The sequence below is a fragment of the Pseudophryne corroboree genome, chromosome 4 (genome assembly GCF_028390025.1).
Source record: "Pseudophryne corroboree isolate aPseCor3 chromosome 4, aPseCor3.hap2, whole genome shotgun sequence".
Classification (NCBI taxonomy): domain Eukaryota; kingdom Metazoa; phylum Chordata; class Amphibia; order Anura; family Myobatrachidae; genus Pseudophryne; species Pseudophryne corroboree.
Window position 1 is genome coordinate 908,966,848 of NC_086447.1, and position 19,494 is coordinate 908,986,341.

The window sequence follows — 19,494 nt, forward strand, 5'->3', positions numbered from 1 at the left end:
CACTTTACGCCATTAATGCCATATATTTACAGAGGGTGAGGCGATGGGGCTGAGTAATAACCGCAGCTGCCCTGGATCTACGGGAGCTCCATATGGGAGCCTGGAGTTCCAGACTGGTGGACAGGAAATGGTTTATACGGTTCCCATATAAACCGCGTCTGTATTCCCTTTGGAATGTTAGGACTTGCAGAAGTCCTGGCTATGCGAGGTTCCGGCTCTCGTTGACCCCTCTGTAGATCTTGAGAGGGACAAGAACCAAAATGGATCCTGGGAAAACTTCCCACATATTTAGAACACTGGGGAACATTCATCTTGTGCATGAATGTAAATAAACATTCAGCCATGGAGAGAATTTTCATTTTCATCAGCTTAAACAATATTTGTTACCCTCGTTGCTATGCGAGCAGCTTTAGGTTCTCCAGAATCACAGTTACTGTATTTTAGGAGGCTGATGTCACCGCATTCCCAAAAGGAGACATCAGTGTTGTTTGTCAGGAACCCACTATTATCGGTAACGTGTCCAGAATAATGACCCACCAGCCACTGTCACAGGTCATAGCTCAGAGTAAGTGTCTTCTATAATCCCTTTATCCAATGACTGCAGCAAATGAGTTTTAATTAGATATAGGCATTAGACAAACCTCCCCTCCCCGTGTTACCCCTACGGCTTGCTCAGGGCAGCTGCAGCCATCCTTACAGTATAGCGACCCCTGCTGGAGGACTTTAGTAATAGTGTTACTCTCCTCTAGTGCTACGGGGGAGATATCAAAGCAGTGGTTCCACCACCATCAGTTTATCAGTGTTGGGTTGGAGGTTGCATACGCTCCACCACTCCTGCCTGCAATAAAGCGTAAGCGCCGTGCCGTTCATTACAGGTACACAACTCACCTCGTGCGTCTTAAAGAAAGAGGACATCTCTAGCGTTCTGCGAATCTCCTCTAGACAATTCAGGTACAACTTCTGCAAATACAGATTGCAAGGATAAGTCTTGTTCTTTATATGGAGGCAAAACATTACACAAAAAAAACATTTCTTGAATATACAATGACATCATTTTCCTATAGACTTTATACTTTACTGTTAATTGAAATGGCGCACTAATAAGCTGCAATACTTACCGCGGGCTTGTAGCTTCGAACTTTAATGCTCAGAGCTATCCAATGGGCGTTATGATCCAGAATCTATGGGTTAATGCATCTAAAGTGCGTTACCCAATAAATTCCGGGCTAAGGGGGTAATTCAGACCTGATCACTGGGCAGCGATTTTGTAGCCCTGCGATCAGATAGTCGCCGCCTACAGGGGAGTGTATTTTAGCTGTGCAAGTGTGCGATCGCATGTGTAGCAGAGCTGTACAAACTGATTCTGTGCAGTCTCTGCGCAGCCCAGGACATACTCAGCCGCTGCGATCACATCAGCCTATCCGGGACCGGAACTGACGTCAGACACCCTCCTTGAACAGGCTTGCTCCTGCCTGCGTTTTCCCGGACGCCCTCTTCCTGTCAATCTCCTTGCGAACGCCCGTGCGAATGGATCCTTCGCACAATCCCGTTGCTGACCGGTGAACCCCGTTGCAGCTGTCCATCGCGCCTGCGCATTGCGGTGCATGTGCAGTTCTGATCTGATCGCGCGCTGTGCGAAAACGCACAGCAGCGATCAGGTTTGAATGACCCCCTAAGTGCCCATTACTATGGGCAACAAGTTTGCAGCGACAGAAAGGTATATTTACCGCAGATTTCTGTTCGGATGCTCAGTCTGAGAATTTTAGTGGACGCCGCGGGGAGGTAACAGGGGCAAAGGCGCACAGCCAATCACACAGCAGCCCTACTCCGACGGAAAAACTGTTCCTGACATAGTGCCGCTGCAGGTTTCCATGGTGCGCTGATGGTGGCAGGAATCCATTGTCCTGAGATGCACAAGAGGGCGCCTCAGTTGTTTAAAACTCAGACGCATAAAGATGCAGACGCGACAAAAGACGCAAGCTCAAAATCAGGCCCTTAGCTTCAAAATAGCGAGCCGTTAAGTATAATGGTGGTCATTCTGACCCTTTTGCTCGCTGCTTTTTATCACAGCCGAGTGAACGGGTCCCTACTGCGCATACGTCGGCACCATAGTGCGCCGGCGCATGCCAGACGGCCGAAGGCCGTAGCAGGGCTGCGATCACTGGGCGGGAGGGGGAGGAATGCTGGCGTTTGGCCGCCGTTTCATGGGCGCGGTCCGGCCAACGCACGCGTGGCCGGACCGAACGGGGGGCGGGCCGCAGTCGCTGTGGGTCGGGGAGCGATGAGTAGCTCCCGGCCAGCACGCTAAAGCTGCGCTGGTCGGGAGCTACTCTTGAAGTGAAAAGGCATCGCCGCTGTGCGATGCCTTTGCACTTCTGTGGGGGGGGGGGAGCGGGGGGTGTAGGCAGCACTGACATGCGGGGCGGACTAACCCTCTGCTGGGCGTCCCCCCCCCGCATGTCGTGTGAATGATCGTAGCACAGCTACGATGAACTCGGAATGACCCCCAATGTCACCTACAGACGCTGTTCCGATATAAATGGAACGTGAAATATACACAGCAGCTCCCACACACTGATTAGAAGATAAGACTTTTTGAAGCGATGTTCTGAGTACAGACGGAACTAGTATATTCTGAGGAAAGGAGATCTATAAAGGTGACTCCCCCCCCCCCCCCCCTCCACTCATCGTGTAAGCGCACCGCGGGCCTGATTTAGATGTGGTTGGAGATACTATGACTTCCTTGGAAGCAGTAGTGACAGCGCTGTACGATGATGCAGCAGGAGACGTATATTACAAGCAGGCGCCCGCCGCTGCAGTACTGATCCGACCCATGTCCTAGGACGCAGCATCGGAATACTCACTCACCATCCAGCGGCTTGCGTCACCCATGGAGATGCGCAAGCCACCTGTCGCAGAGGCCAGGATATCCCTGGCCTCTTCCCTCCCCCTAAATTGCGGCAACACACCCCCTCCCCACCCACAAACGGCAGCAGACTGTCAATCGCTAACAGTCTGATTGCAGGACCTGGTACTGTAGACTGCATTCAACCGTCATCATGATTCTCTGATGTTCTAGTTTGTTCTGTGATATACGTATGAACAGCAGACGCGTGGTGGAGCAAGCTATAGTAATCCGGGGTCTGGGACTGAGGGTCGACAGCACAAAGGTCGACACACCTTATGTCGCCGTCAATTGGTCGACACACCTTAGGTCGGCATGAACAAAAGGTCGACATGGACAAAAGGTCGACAGGAACAAGGTCGACAGGAACACGGTCGACGTGGAAAAAGGTCGACATGAGTTTTTTATGTTTTTTTGGTGTCGTTTTCTTTGTAGAGTGACCGGGAACCCCAATTAGTGCACCGCGTCCCCTTGCATGGCTCGCTTCGCTCGCCATGCTTCGGGCATGGTGCCTTCGCTCCGCTACCGCTTCGCTCGGCACACTTTACCGTTCCAATCGTAGTCCACGTGGATCGTTAAGTATGAAAAGGTTCAAAAAAAGAAAAAAATCGTGAAAAACTCATGTCGACCTTTTCCCATGTCGACCTTTTGTCCATGTTGACCTTTTGGCCATGTCGACCTAAGGTGTGTCGACCAATTGGCATCGACCTAAGGTGTGTCGACCTTTGTGCTGTCGACCTGGAGTCCGGATACCAGTCATCCGCGTGCCAGCAGTATTTTCTGTGCTCTTTCTCCTATTGCGTCCCAAACAGCACATGCAGGGCGGGATGCACCAATGACAAATATGTGGCCAATGCACCAAGCCCCGGAAAGCTTGCTGGAGCTTTGAGATGATAAGGAGCAGCATCTATAGATGGCGTTGTCTAATAGAAGTCTATGAGCTTCTCACCGCAACAATCCCTGAGAGGGATCCAATAGGGTACCTCGCAGTGGGGCTAATTCAGGTCTGAGCTGCGCATGCGTATGCACCGCAATGCGCAGTCGCGACCGTCCACTGCGCTGAGAAGGTGCGAAAAATCCGATCGCACCGGCGAGCGCAAGAAGATTGACAGGAAGAAGGCGTTTGTGGGTGGCAACTGACCCGTTTTCAAGGAGTGTCCGGAAAAACGCAGGAGGGACCCGGCGTTTTGTGGGAGGATTCGTGACGTCAGCTCCGGCCACGATCATCGCAGCGGCTCAGTAAGTCCTGGGCTCTCCTGCACATGAGATCGCACCCTGCACAGCAAACTCCCCCTCCCCCTGTAGGTGGCGACTACCTGATTGCAGGGATGCAAAAAACGCACCCTAGCGATCAGGTCTGAATTACCCTCAGTGTCCCCTACGGCTTGTACATTCATAGTGTCCCCACACAGCAAAGGGCAGCTCTTATCTTAAATCTAAATGCATGCGGCATTAATAAACACTACGCACGCGATCAGCGGCGGGATATGTGATGCTGCCCGCTGTGACATCACTTATAGAGCCTAATTCAGATCTGATCGTAGATGTGCTAAACCCCCGTACAGGTACAAAAGCGTCACACGGCAGCGATGCTTTTGTACCTGCTGAGTAGCTTCCTGTCAGCGCAGCTATTGCGCGCTGGCAGGCCGCTACTCGCCGCGTCCGGAGTCGCAGCGGCAGCATGTGATATACCACTCCCCCAAAGGTCCGGACACGCCTCCGTTGACCGGACCACACCCCACCAACGGCGTTCTAACGTCCCCTCCCACCCCGCGACCGCCTCTGCCTGTCCATCACTCAGATGCGATCGCACTGGGCTCCCGGGGTGCGCACGCGCAGTGTAGCCGCTACGCACTCCACAAAGTAATTCAGATTGCGATCGCTGCCGCTGCAGCGGTGCAGTCTGAATTACCCCCATAGTCCAGACTGAGTACAAGTCATACTGGCAACATTGTGCCCTCCCCTTGTGTATTATTTAAGGCTGCTCTATCATGGTAAAAAGTGGTAGTACCGGTCCACTCCCCAGCCCTAGCTCCCAGGCCAAGGGTGTAGCTACCAGAGGCGCACTACTATGGGGCGTAACATTAACTAAGGCACTACTATGGTTCAGAAAATAAACTAGAGCACTACTATGGGGCATAACACATAACAGCTGTAGGGGTGTCTCTCTAGAAGCATTGGGGCAGAGGACCCTTTCAAAATGTTGCTACGGGGACCACAAAGTTCTGGCTATGCCCCTGCCCCAGGTCTGCTCCATGCAGCCATTTTTTTGGGGACTCCTCTGTTACACTGCCCCTCACCCATTTTGCACTACGTAACCTTTGCAGGCCATTCACTGTTAATCTGACATAATGGCAGCATCTGTAGCTCTGGATATACACAGTGGAGCAAGTCAAGTCGCTGAGGCCACATTCATTTGAGCTGCTGAGAAATTACTAGCCTTATCCCTGGTGTGAAACCACAATGAGAACCTCTGCAAAGCAAGTCCGCCAGTCAATCAGGACCTTCTGCTGAAAGCTAGCCGACTTCCAGCAGTTAAAGAGTCTCAGGTGCACACTGAGCGTGCTCCTGCCAGTACATGGGCGGTTCCCTCTCTCATTAATACTCATGAATATTCATAGCTGCCCAGATGATGGCTAACCTGGTTCTGGACAGAGAACAAACACATACAGCTGTAACATGCCGTGAATGTGACTTAATTACTTGCATGTTGTCTGTTCACATATCCGTTTACGGTGCAGCTGTGTACAGGTGACAGGTGTAAACCAGATTGCACATTGGGGGTCATTCCGACCTGATCGCACGCTGCAGTTTTTCACAGTGCAGCAATCAGGTCACTACTGCGCATGCGTATGCACCGCAATGCGTAGCCGCGTCGTACGGGTACAAAGCAGATCGTTGCTGGGCGATGGATTTAACGAAGAATCCATTCGCACAGCCGATCGCAAGGAGATTGAAAGAAAGAGGGCGTTTGTGGGTGTCAACTGACCGTTTTCTGGGAGTGGTGGGAAAAACGCAGGCGTGTCAAAGGGTTTGCAGGGCGGCTGTCTGACGTCAATTCCGGTACCGGACAGGCTGAAGTGATCGCAGCGGCTGAGTAAGTTCTGAGCTACTCAGAAACTGCACAAAATATTTTTGTACCGCTCGGCTGCACATGCGATCGCACACTTGCACAGCAAATATACACTCCCCAGTGGGCGGCGACTATGCGTTTGCACGGCTGCAAAAAGTAGCTAGCGAGCGATCAACTCGGAATGACCCCCTCTGTTCACCAGAGTTTCCTGTATCCCCCGCTCACACTTACCAGGATATTAGTATTTCCTTTTGTAAAATCTCTGAAGGCCTCCATCACCTGTTCCCGGGATTTGGTCTTTTTAAAGTCTTTATTCACTGTTCCATCTTCTTTCTACAAGAAAGAATAAAAGCAAAATAAATATATATTTAAAAAAAAGAGTCTATAATCCCATGGAAACACGTACCACTTGCTTATTTATCTACTCGTGTTCCATCATCAAATGTTTTATGTCGTAAACCTCTGCTCCCGCCAGGTGTAACTCTCCATAGGGATCACTGATCCCCAAAGGAGCATATGTCCAATAAACACAGAACTTAGACAGGTTAAAAACACCTGTGTACATACCTGTACCTAAAAATTGTATTTGTACAGTCTGAAGGCTGCATAGAAATTGGCCGGCGCGGTCATTATTGGCCGGCGCTGCGGGAGATGCAGGAATCCAGGCGCTTATAGGTGGTAGCGGAGTAGGAAGGTTTGTACAAATACTTTGGTGGAGTTAAATACATTTTTCTTGCATTCCTATATTTGCAAATATATGCAACAAATATCTCTGTATTTCTATTACCATATAGTTTTCAAGTAATGTTGCAAGGACCATTTAGTGTGCAGGGGATACCAGAAGGGAAAAAAGCACCCCCATTTCTGTTTTCTGTGACCCCTGCCTTTCATGCACTTGATAAGTACTGCCAAAACAATTGAGACGCTACCACTATGTGTTTGCGATTCCTATATTTGTATAATCTGTAAATTCTAAATCACTTTGCAAAGTAAATATGTAAATAAGTAACACTTAGGCAATCTATGAGTTGCAAAACGCCCACCCCAATTTTCTGACCATGTAAAATTCCAACACTGTGCTTCATTTTTACACCCACATTCACACCCACGCTCCTCCCTCAATTAAACAAATTCCCCACAAAAGCCACAAACAGCCTCACCTCCAGCCAGAACATTACGCCACGGACTACATTAGTTACCACAGAAAACTGACAAAATGTAAATTATTGTTCTTGGCAGGTACATGTAAACCAGGAATAATCTGCCAATTGGGAAACAGGCGGCTGGCAGTCAGCTAAACCTGTTGTGTTTCTGGTCGTTAGGCTTCACTGGGGACAAAGTAGATTCCATGGGGGGACATACTTTACTCATTTGGTTTTGAGGTGAACTTTGATGTTATAGTGCCCCTTTGTGTCACTGGCACACAGTGCTGGGAGGTTATATTGTGAGGGAGGCCAATAATCAGCCAATCGATTTCCTGGTGAATTAATCATCTAAGACCACAAAATGGTGGCCATCAATGTGACAAGGTAAAGTGTAATGTTCAACACGGCAGCCATTTTGTTTGCAGGCTTTGATCAAGGTAGTTAGTTATAAAATGAAATCAGGAGAAAGATGAGATGGGGGTAGTGCACCCTTGGATGGTCACTACTGAATGTTTTAAGATGGTTCCCGGTAGTCCAGTGGTAGAGTTTGGGAGTAGTAAACTAGATATTATTATTTTTTAATTACTATAGACTAATATGATGAAACATCAAAAGCGTTGGGGCCGCTGGAGCAGAAACGACCTGATTTGCCTAGGGTGTTATTGACAGTTCAGTAATTCACAGTGATTGGACAGGAGATATATGAAAGGAGTACATTAATTAGGCTCATGACCAATCGCAAGCCATCATCTCACTTCCTTTTTAAACGCATGTGACATTCTGCTACCAACTAGACATAGAAACTGAAACCATTCTGCTTGTGTATTTACATCCTAATACTATAACCATTTTGATATGTTAATTGGCAAATGAGGGAAGGAGGCCAATCCAGCCTATTATCTAGGTCCCATGGGGTCTTACGCAAGCGCCTATGGATGGCTAATGACCATCGATGATTAGCAACCTATAGTCAATGGTTTTGCCACTGGTGGCAGAGATGCAATGTTTCCCCACCATTGATGACAGAGAGTCGGAAATGTTTTCTTTCGAGCACACAGTCCTACCCCTGGTATAGTATGTGCCGCCTTAACCTGCTGCCTTCCCTGATTGGCCAGCTTCATCCACACGTCCCATAGTCATAATGGCCATTGATAGGTTTCCATCAATGGTTTACTGCCATCAATGTAAAGTACCAATGGATCTGGTGCAGCAAATAGTGCCTGCGAAAAGGGGGCGTGACCTTGCAGGAAGGGGTATGGCCTTATCGGAAGGTCGTGCTTACTTCAATATGCAGCCTCGTGGGGAGGGATTGTATCCTTGCAGGTAGACCCCCTTGTAACAACACTTCGGGGGCATGCCCAGTATTCCCGGAGACTCTGGCTGCATTGCCGGCTCAGTGACAGGAGTCGGGCGCTGCATGATAATGCCACAGTGCAGTTCCCGGCTCTCTGTCACTGCAGAGGAGACAACATTTTGGCGTCACCCCTTGGAAGGATGACAGATGGGTGCTCCCCCTTGTGACGTCTCTGGCATCATTGATGCAGTCTACCAACGGTGAACCACTCGATGGCCATCCCTATCTGGACCCTTCATGCCTCCATAATTATACTTGTTGTATTCGTGAGATACGAGGATTTATAGAAGTTAGGAAACTCATGCAACAGAAATAATGATATTACGTGCACATACAGACCCCTCCACGGCATCAATTAACCCTGGGTTCAGGCTATCATCAAGGCTATGAGAAGACCCACAGATTCAGAACCATGGGAAGAGTCAGTGCAGAGGGGTGCAGGTGGCAATGCAACTTCCAAGTGCACAGGGCTGGTGAGAGCGGCCACCGGACCCGGCACCTAGAGGGCGTGGCCAATCCGGTAAGGAGTGGCCACATCTTCTAAAAAATAAAAAGCAAAAATTAGTTTCCTGCTCCACCAGCGGATCACAGGAGCTGTGGTGGGCGTCTTTTAACTCAAGATGACTCCTGCCGTTTTTGCATAATTCCACACCGCCGTTCCGTAAAAAGGGCCTCACTCATGTTTGTGCGCACGTGCAATTGCAGTTGCGATTTGCTAGGCAACGGAATTGCTAATGCTAGCAAGTGAAGCTGCCATCCTGGAGCCATCGCAAACTCATTCGCAACTGCGTACACATTGCAGCCTACTTGCAAGAACAAGGAACATCGACTGTAAGAGTAGACCTATGGCTAAGCAGACTGGCCGCGGCAGTAGCGACGCCGACGCCATGTTTCTTTACGTAGTTAATTGCAGTTGAAGGCATATACAGGCCACAAAATAGTCATGACACGTCTGCATTTTTGCCGCCACTCCTACGTTAACTCCCCCAAACGGTCCCTTCCTGTCAATTCCTCTGCAAGTAAAGCCTCACAACGATCGCAAAGGTAACCTGGCATGTGCGCAGTGTGATCGCAGCACATGCGCAGTCTGCTGATAATCGCGGCGATGCAAAAAACAAAATCGGCATTGCGTACAAACATGAATCTGCCCCAAATATCAAAAAATAAAATGATGCAATAGTAAAATGCAAAAATAGCTCAAGACAAAACAACTATCATTACGCCACAAACAAACAAGTGCACTGTAGAGAATAAAGCGGAATAAACATCTGAAATGTTACCTGGGACGTGTCACATGATTGCAGATGTTTCTCAACAAGAAACATACAGTTCTGCTGATATGTAAAAAAAAAACTAAAATCTATCACTATAATCTTTCAGTACTTCTTATCGTTGGCAAAGCCGATTTTAAAGGTCACCGGTGGTTTTGTGGTTGGCGGTTACTTCCTGTCCAAGCAAAAAAAAAAAAAAACACATAGTTTTAAATGTTGTTCCTGCCGATAATTATTAATAGGAACTAACGTTACTGTCCATTCCATTTCTATGAATCAGTAGCTTTTTATATAGGGGGTCATTCCGACCCGATCGCTCCGGCGCAGCGATCGGGTCGGAACTGCGCCGGCGCCGCATATCCGGACACGAATAGGCTGAAGTGATCGCAAGCGCTGAGTAGGTTCAGAGCTACTCTGAAACTGCACAAACTGTTTTTGCAGAGCTCGGCTGCACATGCGTTCGCACTTCTGCTAAGCTAAAATACACTCCCCTGCGGGCGGCGGCATAGCGTTTGCACGGCTGCTAAAACTAGCTAGCGAGCGATCAACTCGGAATGACCCCCTCTGACCATCAACTGAGACGAATACTGGCAAAAACATGGACCATGTCTGCACTTATCTGAGTCACACTTCCCATGTTATGTGATGGAGAGGACATGACTAGCAATACTGATGGAACACCAGTGCGGATACAGTATGTACTTTGTATCTTAAAAAGCAGGGGTGGGGAACCTCTGGCCCGTGGGCCTTATACGGCCCACAAAACCATTTGGTCCGGCCCGGGGCCCTACCAAGGCAGCCACAAAGTGTACAAATCATGGGAGATATAGTTTTCTCACATTGTGTACTGAATACAGTGTACAGTGTGAGAAAACTACATGTTCCATGATGCAGTGCACGGCAGGCGGCTCCAGGCAGTGATGTGAGGCAACACTGGAGAGGAAGAGCTGTGCTACGGTGCGGAGCGGACCCAGGACCTGGACCGGTGGTGTGCAGAAGTCTGGATGGGACCTGACCTGCAGTGGTGGTGAGTGACTTGCTGGCACTATACTGGGGCATTATGTGTATCTGACACTACTGGGGACATTATGTGTAACTGGCACTACTGGGGGCTATATGTGTATCTAACACTACTTGGGGCATTGTGTATCTGACACTACCGGGGGCATTATGTGTATCTGACACTACCGGGGACATTATGTGTAACTGACACTACTGTGGGCGTTATGTGTATCTGACACTACTGAGGACATTATGTGTAACTGGCACTACTGGGGGCTATATGTGTATCTGACACTACTTGGGGCATTATGTGTATCTGACACTACCGGGGACATTATGTGTAACTGACACTACTGTGGGCGTTATGTGTATCTGACACTACTGAGGACATTATGTGTAACTGGCACTACTGTGGGCATTTATGTGTATCTGACACTACTTGGGGACATTATGTGTAACTGGCACTACTGTAGGCATTACTGGGGGAAGTATGTGTAAGGCCACGCCTACTTTCCCAGGAGAGTGAGTGCATTGGAGCGCTGCTTCAAGAAATGGCCGGCGAATGATGTTAAAAGAAATCCAAATGGCCCTTGGCAGAAAAAATGTTCCCCACCCCTGTTATAAAGGGACACAGGGCACCAGACTCTTCCCGCTTCGGTCTAACCGGAGCCTCCTACAACCACTCTGTGCAGGTGGTAATGTTCTGATTGGCTACATGTTGTTATAGCCCCTCCCGCTACAAATGTTCTATACCTGGAAACACTCTGTGCTGCTGTGAACATTCTAATGCTCTGATTGGATTCAGCTTGTTGTAAGTCCACCTACTCTTATCTCCTGCACATCTATGTATACCCAGGTTTGAAGAACAAATGGAGAAAGTACTCTAACCCCAGCTAAAGACACCTAACAATGAATTGCATATAATATATTTTCTATAAATAATTCATGTGTCAGGATTTAATTAAACTAAATTGTATTCAAACCAAGATATTACAATATTACAACTATCTAGTGGTTCGGGCGTTCCTGGCAAAGGACTTTCTCCTATGCGTCGCTATGTCATGACATCATGGTTTCATGACCTCATACATGCTATATAGTCCTTGGCCAGAAGCTCAGACTAAAAGGCAAGGTTGGCGTGATCTCAGAGAGCATTTCCTACTGTTGGACGGCTTTGGAACGCCCCGGGGTAAAAGTTTGTGGGTGGCAAAGCAGGATGGGACTCACCCATGACAGACGCCCCCTGGCCAACCGTGAGTCACGTCCCTGCAAGGGCGCACGAAGTGCAAAAATATAAACATTAGAGACTTGGAACTTGAACTCTGGGGCAATGCCTGTAATGATGCGGATTACATTTCTTGCTTGGCATGCAGCATTAAACGCAGGTATTTCTTTATTAAATCTCCATGTGTTTCGCTGCTGGCAGCATGTACACTACGCTCCATGTATGGGCTGTTTGCAGGCATATCAGTAAATTGAATATATTCCCTATGTGCCAAAACCCTCTCTGTTATATCTATGAAAATGCAGGAGACGTTATTTATAGCCCATTCTTCACTTGTTAACTGGTAGTTCAGAAATACATTCATTTTAATGTGAACCTGTAGTAACATTTGTCCAACGCTCTCCGTACAGCGCCGTGTTGGGGGTGGGGCCTTACTCAGATACCTGGGGGCAGCAGCGGAGATGGTAATCCAATGCTGTGCCCCCTGGAAGAAGGCGCCTTTTCCTACAGACTCCTCCTGCAGCATCAGTATATTAGTTGTACGCTATTGAACAGCCGATTCCCTGCAGCTGCGCAATTCCATTCAGCTATGACTGAGGTCCCATATCCGCATAAAGGGGGAATTCAATTAGCCGAGATAGGACCTAATTCAAGGTTGATTGCAAAAGCAAAATCTTCCTCAAATGGGCAAAACCATGTGCGCTGCAGGGAGGGGGGGGGGGGGGGGGGGGGGATGTAACATGTGCTGAGAGAGTTATATTTGGGTGGGGTGTGTTCAAACTGAAATCTAAATTGCAGTGTAAAACTAAAGGAGTCAGTATTTACCCTGCACAGAAACAATATAACCCACCCAAATCTAACTCTCTCTGCGCATGTTACACCTGTAACTCCCACCTGCAAGCCTAAAAACACCTGTCCCACTCATAAAGCATCCCCATATACCTGTCCCAAACCTTGTACCCAAATTTCCTGCATTTTGCATTTTTTCACCCAAAGAATGATGTTATTATTGGCCAAATAAAAATTATTAAAAACTTCTAAGTGCCTAATAGTCATTAAGGGGGGTGTCCCAGTCCTTCTGAACCAAGGGGGTGATTCCGAGTTGTTCGCTCGCTAGCTGCTTTTAGCAGCATTGCACACGCTAGGCCGCCGCCCTCTGAGAGTGTATCTTAGCATAGCAGAATTGCAAACGAAAGATTCGCTAATTTTCTCGCAACGATTACCCCGCAGTTTCTGAGCAGCTCCAGACTTACTCTGCCATTGCGACCAGCTCAGTCCTTTTGGTTCCTGGTTTGACATCACAAACACACCCAGTGTTCACCCAGCCACTCCCCCGTTTCTCCAGCCACTCCCGCGTTTTTCCCTGAAACGCCTGCGTTTTTCTGCACACTCCCAGAAAACAGCCAGTTTCCGCCCAGAAACACCCACTTCCTGTCAGTCACACTCCGATCACCAAAACGATGAAAAATCTTCGTTACGCCGTGAGTAAAATACCAAACTTTCGTGCTAATTTACTTGGCGCAGGCGCGCTGCGTACATTGCGCATGCGCAGTTTCGACTAATCGCTCCGTAGCGGGGGGAAAATAACGAGCGAACAACTCAGAATGACCCCCCAAGTTCCGACATTTTTACCTTAAAATAGGGATTTTCCATAACTTTAGACCTGCTCAGGAGTTGGTGAAAATAAATCCCCGTTAAAACCTACGGAGAATTATCGCGGTAAAGTTTCATGAATAATTGGATAGGTTCGAGTCGCGATGAAAGACCATTACTCGGGCGAAAACGGGTTAGCGCATCTAATTGGATTCCCACTTAGGAGTCTATTTACTAAGCCTTGGAGAGAGCTAAAGTGGACGGAGATAAAGTACCAGCCAATCAGCTCCTGACTATCATATTTCAAACACAGCCTGTGACATGGCAGTTAGGAGCTGGCTGGCTGGCCTTTATATCCATCCACTTTAGCTCCATCCAAGGCTTAGTAAACAGACTCCTCTGGGGGACATGTACGAACCAGTGATAAAAGTGGGGAAGTGAGCCAGTGGAGAAGTTGCCCACGGCAACCGATCAGCATTGACGTAACATTTACAATTTGCATACTATAAACACATACAGAGCAGCTAATTGGTTGCCATGGGCAACTTCTCCACTGGCTCACTTCTCCACTTTAATCACTGCTTAGTACATCCCCCTTAGATCCTTAAATGCAATCCGGAAAAAATTGCAGCCGACTTGCATGCAACCTCGCACCAGCGCTGTGGTATATAAACTGCACCCTACATATTCCCATTTGGATCTCTACGTTCCCATGGTGCAGAATGAGGCTCCATCCTCCACGTCCCCGTCACCCCCCTGTCTTGTTCTGCTCCAGATCAGGGATCCTCTGCTCTCACAATACGTTACTAAGATATTTCCTCCTCACACACTTTGCTAAGGGAAGAGCATCATGATAAAAAGACAAAGCCCGTCCCTTGAGATCTATTGCTGCATACATCCTTCCTGAGACACGTATGGGACAGTCCGGTGGATGTAGCGCAGCGCAATTACATAATATCCCAGACGGCTTTTGTGATATAATAATAGCCACAGGAAAAACAAACAAACCAATAGCACTCACCGTACATTCCACAGGAGACTCAGAACAATACAGAGCGTCAGGCACGTCCCCTATAAAGTGCCTTCTAGAAACCACAGAAGGTCCCACGCAATGATGATGATGATTATGTCATTGAGTGTATTTTTGTTACTGCGCGTCCACGAAATTCTCTAACAACTACGGTGCCTGTGTTACAGCGGGAACACAAAGGCGCTGCTGCAATTTACACACACTGGATCAGAACGGTCTTGGAAAAGTACCCGGGCGGCGGCTAGACAGACGCACAGAGGTGGTCATTCCGAGTTGTTCGCTCGCTAGCGGTTTTTAGCAGCCGTGCAAACGCTATGCCGCCGCCCACTGGGAGTGTATTTTAGCTTAGCAGAAGTGCGAACGAAAGGATCGCAGAGCGGCTACAAAATAATTTTGTGCAGTTTCAGAGTAGCTTCAGACCCACGCAGCGCTTGCGATCACTTCAGACTGTTCAGTTCCTGATTTGACGTCACAAACACGCCCTGCGTTTTTACTGGCACGCCTGCGTTTTTCCGATCACTCCCTGAAAATGGTCAGTTGACACCCAGAAATGCCCGCTTCCTGTCAATCACTCTGCTGCTGCCTGTGCGACAGAAAAGCTTTGCTAGACCTTGTGTAAAACGACATCATTCGTTGTAATAGTACGCCGCGCATGCGCATTGCGCCGCATACGCATGCGTAGAAGTGCCGGTTTTTTGCCTCATCGCTGCACAGCGAACGAATGCAGCTAGCGAACAACTCGGAATGACCACCAGAGAGCGGCTCAGGGGTGACACTGAAGTGTCTGTGTACTCAGACACTCATCGCACACATGGGAGGCCGCACTCAGACGGTAAATCTGCACCCGCCATAGAGTTGGTACAAGTTTTGATTGTGCAACAGATGGTGGCGTCAAAAGACGCAGCAGCCGCTATTACAGCATCTGCAGGCGTTCAGACCCAGTGAGAGTCTCTGCCACACGCACGGCTGTACACCGGGGGAGAGGGGCTCCGTAGCGGCATCTGCATAAAGTACAGTAGCGGACGGGCGACCGCCAAAAAACACGCAGCCGTATATCCATCCACCTCTTAATCAGGCCCATTGTTGTTTGTTTCCGTGCCCTTTGCTTTTGCTGATTGTGTGTGTTTTTTTGTGATAGTGTGCGTCACTGCGGAGACACAAAGTTTTTTTATACACATTTTAAAGGTCACTGTGGTTCCTCTTTTTAGTTATTTTGGGAACATAAGCCCAAAAAAGTAATATAGCACATTATGCAAATGGAAAAACTAAGAAATATAGGTGGTGATTCAGAGGAGGACGCAAGTGTCCGATGTCCTACTTCTGAGCGTGCACCCAGGACGCACTGCGCGCGGTTACTTAAGGGGGAATGCATGTCGGAATTGCATGGAGGTATTGAACAGATAAGGATCCATGGGCCTAATTCAGACCTGATCGGTGCTGGGCATTTTCGCACAGCCCTGTGATTGCCTCTGCCTGATTGACAGGCAGAGGCGGTCACTGGGCGGGAGGGGGCGGGCCAGCGGCGTTTGGCCACCGTGTAGGGGGTGCGGGCCTCGGCGGCTGAGTGACGTCACACGCAGCCGCTGCGACCAGCACAGCAAGGAGCTGCGCCGGTAGGGAGCTACTCCTAAAGTACAAATGCTTTTGCGATGCTTTTGTACTTGTGCGGGGGGGGTGGGGGGTCAGGCCTGACATGCGGGGTGGACTAACCCTGTGCTGGGCGTCTCCCCCGCATGTCTGTGTGACTGATCGTGAATGTGCTAAATTTAGCACATCTACGATCAGGTCTGAATTAGGCCCCATGTACTAAGCCGTGGCTGGAGATAAAACAAAAAACAAAAAAAACACCTCCTAACTCATTTTTCAAACCCAGCCTGTGACCTAGCAGATAGGAGCTGACTGACTGGTACTTTATCTCTCTCCACTTTATCTCCATCCGTGGCTTAGTACTGTAAATAGACACGTAAGCCGTGGTGAGAGATTATTATGGGGGACATTTACTAAGCAGTGATAAGAGTGGAGAAGTGAGCCAGTGGAGAAGTTGCCCATGGCAGCCAATCAGCACTGAAGTAACATCTATAATTTGCATACTATAAAATGATACAGAGCTGCTGATTGGTTGATGGGGCAACTTCTCCACTGGCTCACTTCTCCGCTCTCATCACTGCTTAGTAAATGTCCCCCAAAGTGGAGAGAGACAAAGTATCTGCCAATCAGATCCTAACTGCCATGTTACAGCCTGTGTTTGAAAAATGTCAGTTTAGGAGCCGATTGGCTGGTACTTTATCTCTCGCCAAGGATTAGTACATGGACCCCATAATGAGATTAAAGTGCTGCAGCACAGGTGTGATTCCCTAAACCTCTCATTGTTTTTTATTTTTTATTTTATTACATTACATTCATTAAAGCTTATTACATGTTAATAATAACTATAAAGTTACGCTGCAGACACATTATTACCTTCTGCTATGAAAACAATATGGTCGTTTATTTATTAATTTGCCATCTGGCTGTATGCCATCTTTATACAAAACAATTAAGTTCCACAACCAAATGGAGCCTTAGAATAAAAGGACCCCCCAACGCCCATACCAGCACCCTCAGCAAAGTACACAGACATACAGAATACATTGGGAGCTATCAGACTAGCGCTACGGATCCCCTGACTCCCGGAACCAAAGTCACTGGACAGCACTGGGTCCCGGTGTAGTGCGGAACTTAGCGGCCGGGAACAGGCAGAAGGACCCACTAGCGCAATAAGAAGCAACAGAGGACCAAAGGCAAGCGTAAGGGTTAGGATAGGGCTCACTAAGCCGGCATTACAGCTTCCCGTATATACCCGGTTGCCGTTCACCCTGGGCTCAGTGCTATATAATAAAAGGCTAACATGGCTCCTCACCTCTATGGGGAAAATTCAAGTGTTTTGCCTGCTGGTGACCAGTAGATGGCCCCCGACATAGCAATTCAAGTGTTGCTCAGTTTAGGCACGCACGTTGGAATTACTGTTATGTTGTTCGGTCATTTTGACGGGCTGGTAACTAGTCATTTCATAAGAGAGCTTAAGGGCCTTACACACCTAGCGACCTGCTGCCGAGCTGCCCCGACGGCCGATACAGCCGAACGGCCGATACGGATGAACGAGCACGGGGCCGCACATCCTTCATTGTTGGTGCATACACACTGAACAATATGAACGATATCTCGTTCATTAATGGTTTCATATGGTTTTCTTTCCACATCGTATATTATACCCCTTTTCCATCTGTAGCACGGGTCGCAGCTGGGAGCCTGACACGGCTGCGACCCGTGCTACAGAACCCTTTCCCACAGCGCTCACCAACCCGGCATATTGTCGGGTTGGTGACGCTGCTGCTGACGCGGTAGGGGCGGCGCTGGGAGATCACATGATCTCCCAGCGCCGCCCTTCCATTCACTGTGAACGGGAGCCGTGTTGCATCGACACGGCTTCCGTTTACACTACACAGCTTACCGGGTTGAGCCGGGTTACCTGGGTAGGATTCCCGGATCACTTGATCTGGGAATTTTCCGGGGGGGGGGGGGGGCTGTTTCCACTAGGAAAAAACACAGGTAAATGCGCGCCCCCGTGCAATGGCATCTGACTGGTGCAATCGCCTCTGCCCGCGGTCGCGGGGCGGGAGGGGGCGTGTCAACGACGTAAGAACGGCATTGGGGGGCGCGGCCCGACAACGCAGTCGCGTCCAGACCGTTGCTGGGGCGCAGCCGCTGTGACCCGGAACGTGGCAGGTAGCCGCCTTCCAGCACAGGGAACTACTTGGCAGGTGCAAAACCATCGCCGCCGTGCGATGCTTTTGCACCTGTGCAGGGGGAGGGGCGGAGGAGGGCCTGACATGCGGGGTGGACTAGCCCTGTACTGGGCGTCCCCCTGCATGTCAGAGAAACTGATTGTGGATGTGCTAAATTTAGCACATCTACGATCAGCTCTGAATGACCCCCTTTGTTCATTTATACTCATTATCGCCAGATGACTGCATGTGTGTTTTGTGCAATCAAGTCTATATGATAAAGTGTTCATATGTCATGTGTACGGTATGAGATCCCGGCGTACGTGATGCCGACTGTCACTATTTTGACAACGGCATCTCGGCCGCCAGAACTCTTGCCATGCTGCTGGCACGATGGCTGGCTTCGCTTGCCACAGGTTCTATTCTCCCTCTATGAACACCCACAGAGGAAGAATCACCCACCGCGATGGTATTCTGGCGGCGGGATAGTACCCCAGTCGGGATTTCGGCGTCGGTATTGTGAATTAGGCCCTAAGCCCATTATACAGTGATCGGTGTGCCTGATTCAAGATTGTAAGTAAAGCACAAAAAAAAGCAAGCAACTGGGCAAAACCATGTGCACTGCAGGTGGGGCTGATGTAACATGTGCAGAGAGAGTTAAATTTGGGTGGGGTGGGTTCAAACTGAAATCTAAATTGCAGTGTAAGCAGGGCCGGCAACAGAAATCTTGGGGCCCGGTACAGTGATGTATCTGGAGCCCCCTCAGATTATGTATGTATATATATATATATATATATATATATATACATACTAGATCCACATCCTGTGCTGGAAGATCATTTTATCGCTGGTTTTATATCCAATTGGGAGGAGTGTAACTAACACATCTTAATTACCACGTTTAGTGACACATCACTTTTCCGGTTGTGACCTATTTTGGCTGATTACTAAGCCTGGCTGATCACTTGAAAGAATGGTAATTTGATTTGAGTCATGCACTTCTTCAGCCTTCACCTTAATTGACTTTATCTTCCTACATTAACGATACATACCGGTATCCAATTTTATTAATCATCCACTGGATCCCATCTATACATTTATTCCTGTCCTAGTGCCCCTGAGGAAGTCCGTT

At 48.7% G+C, this 19,494-nt stretch overlaps 1 protein-coding gene across 1 annotated transcript in view; it reads right to left on the reverse strand.

The window, feature by feature from the left end:
• ITPKB (inositol-trisphosphate 3-kinase B) overlaps positions 1-19,494 on the reverse strand; it is a 163,016-nt gene that overhangs the window by 12,573 nt on the left and 130,949 nt on the right. The window contains exons 6-7 of the mRNA XM_063918946.1: positions 6,210-6,311; positions 889-960 (exon numbers count right to left, since the gene is read on the reverse strand). Of these exons, the coding sequence (XP_063775016.1) occupies positions 889-960; positions 6,210-6,311 (174 nt within the window). The remainder of the gene's footprint in view (positions 1-888; positions 961-6,209; positions 6,312-19,494) is intronic.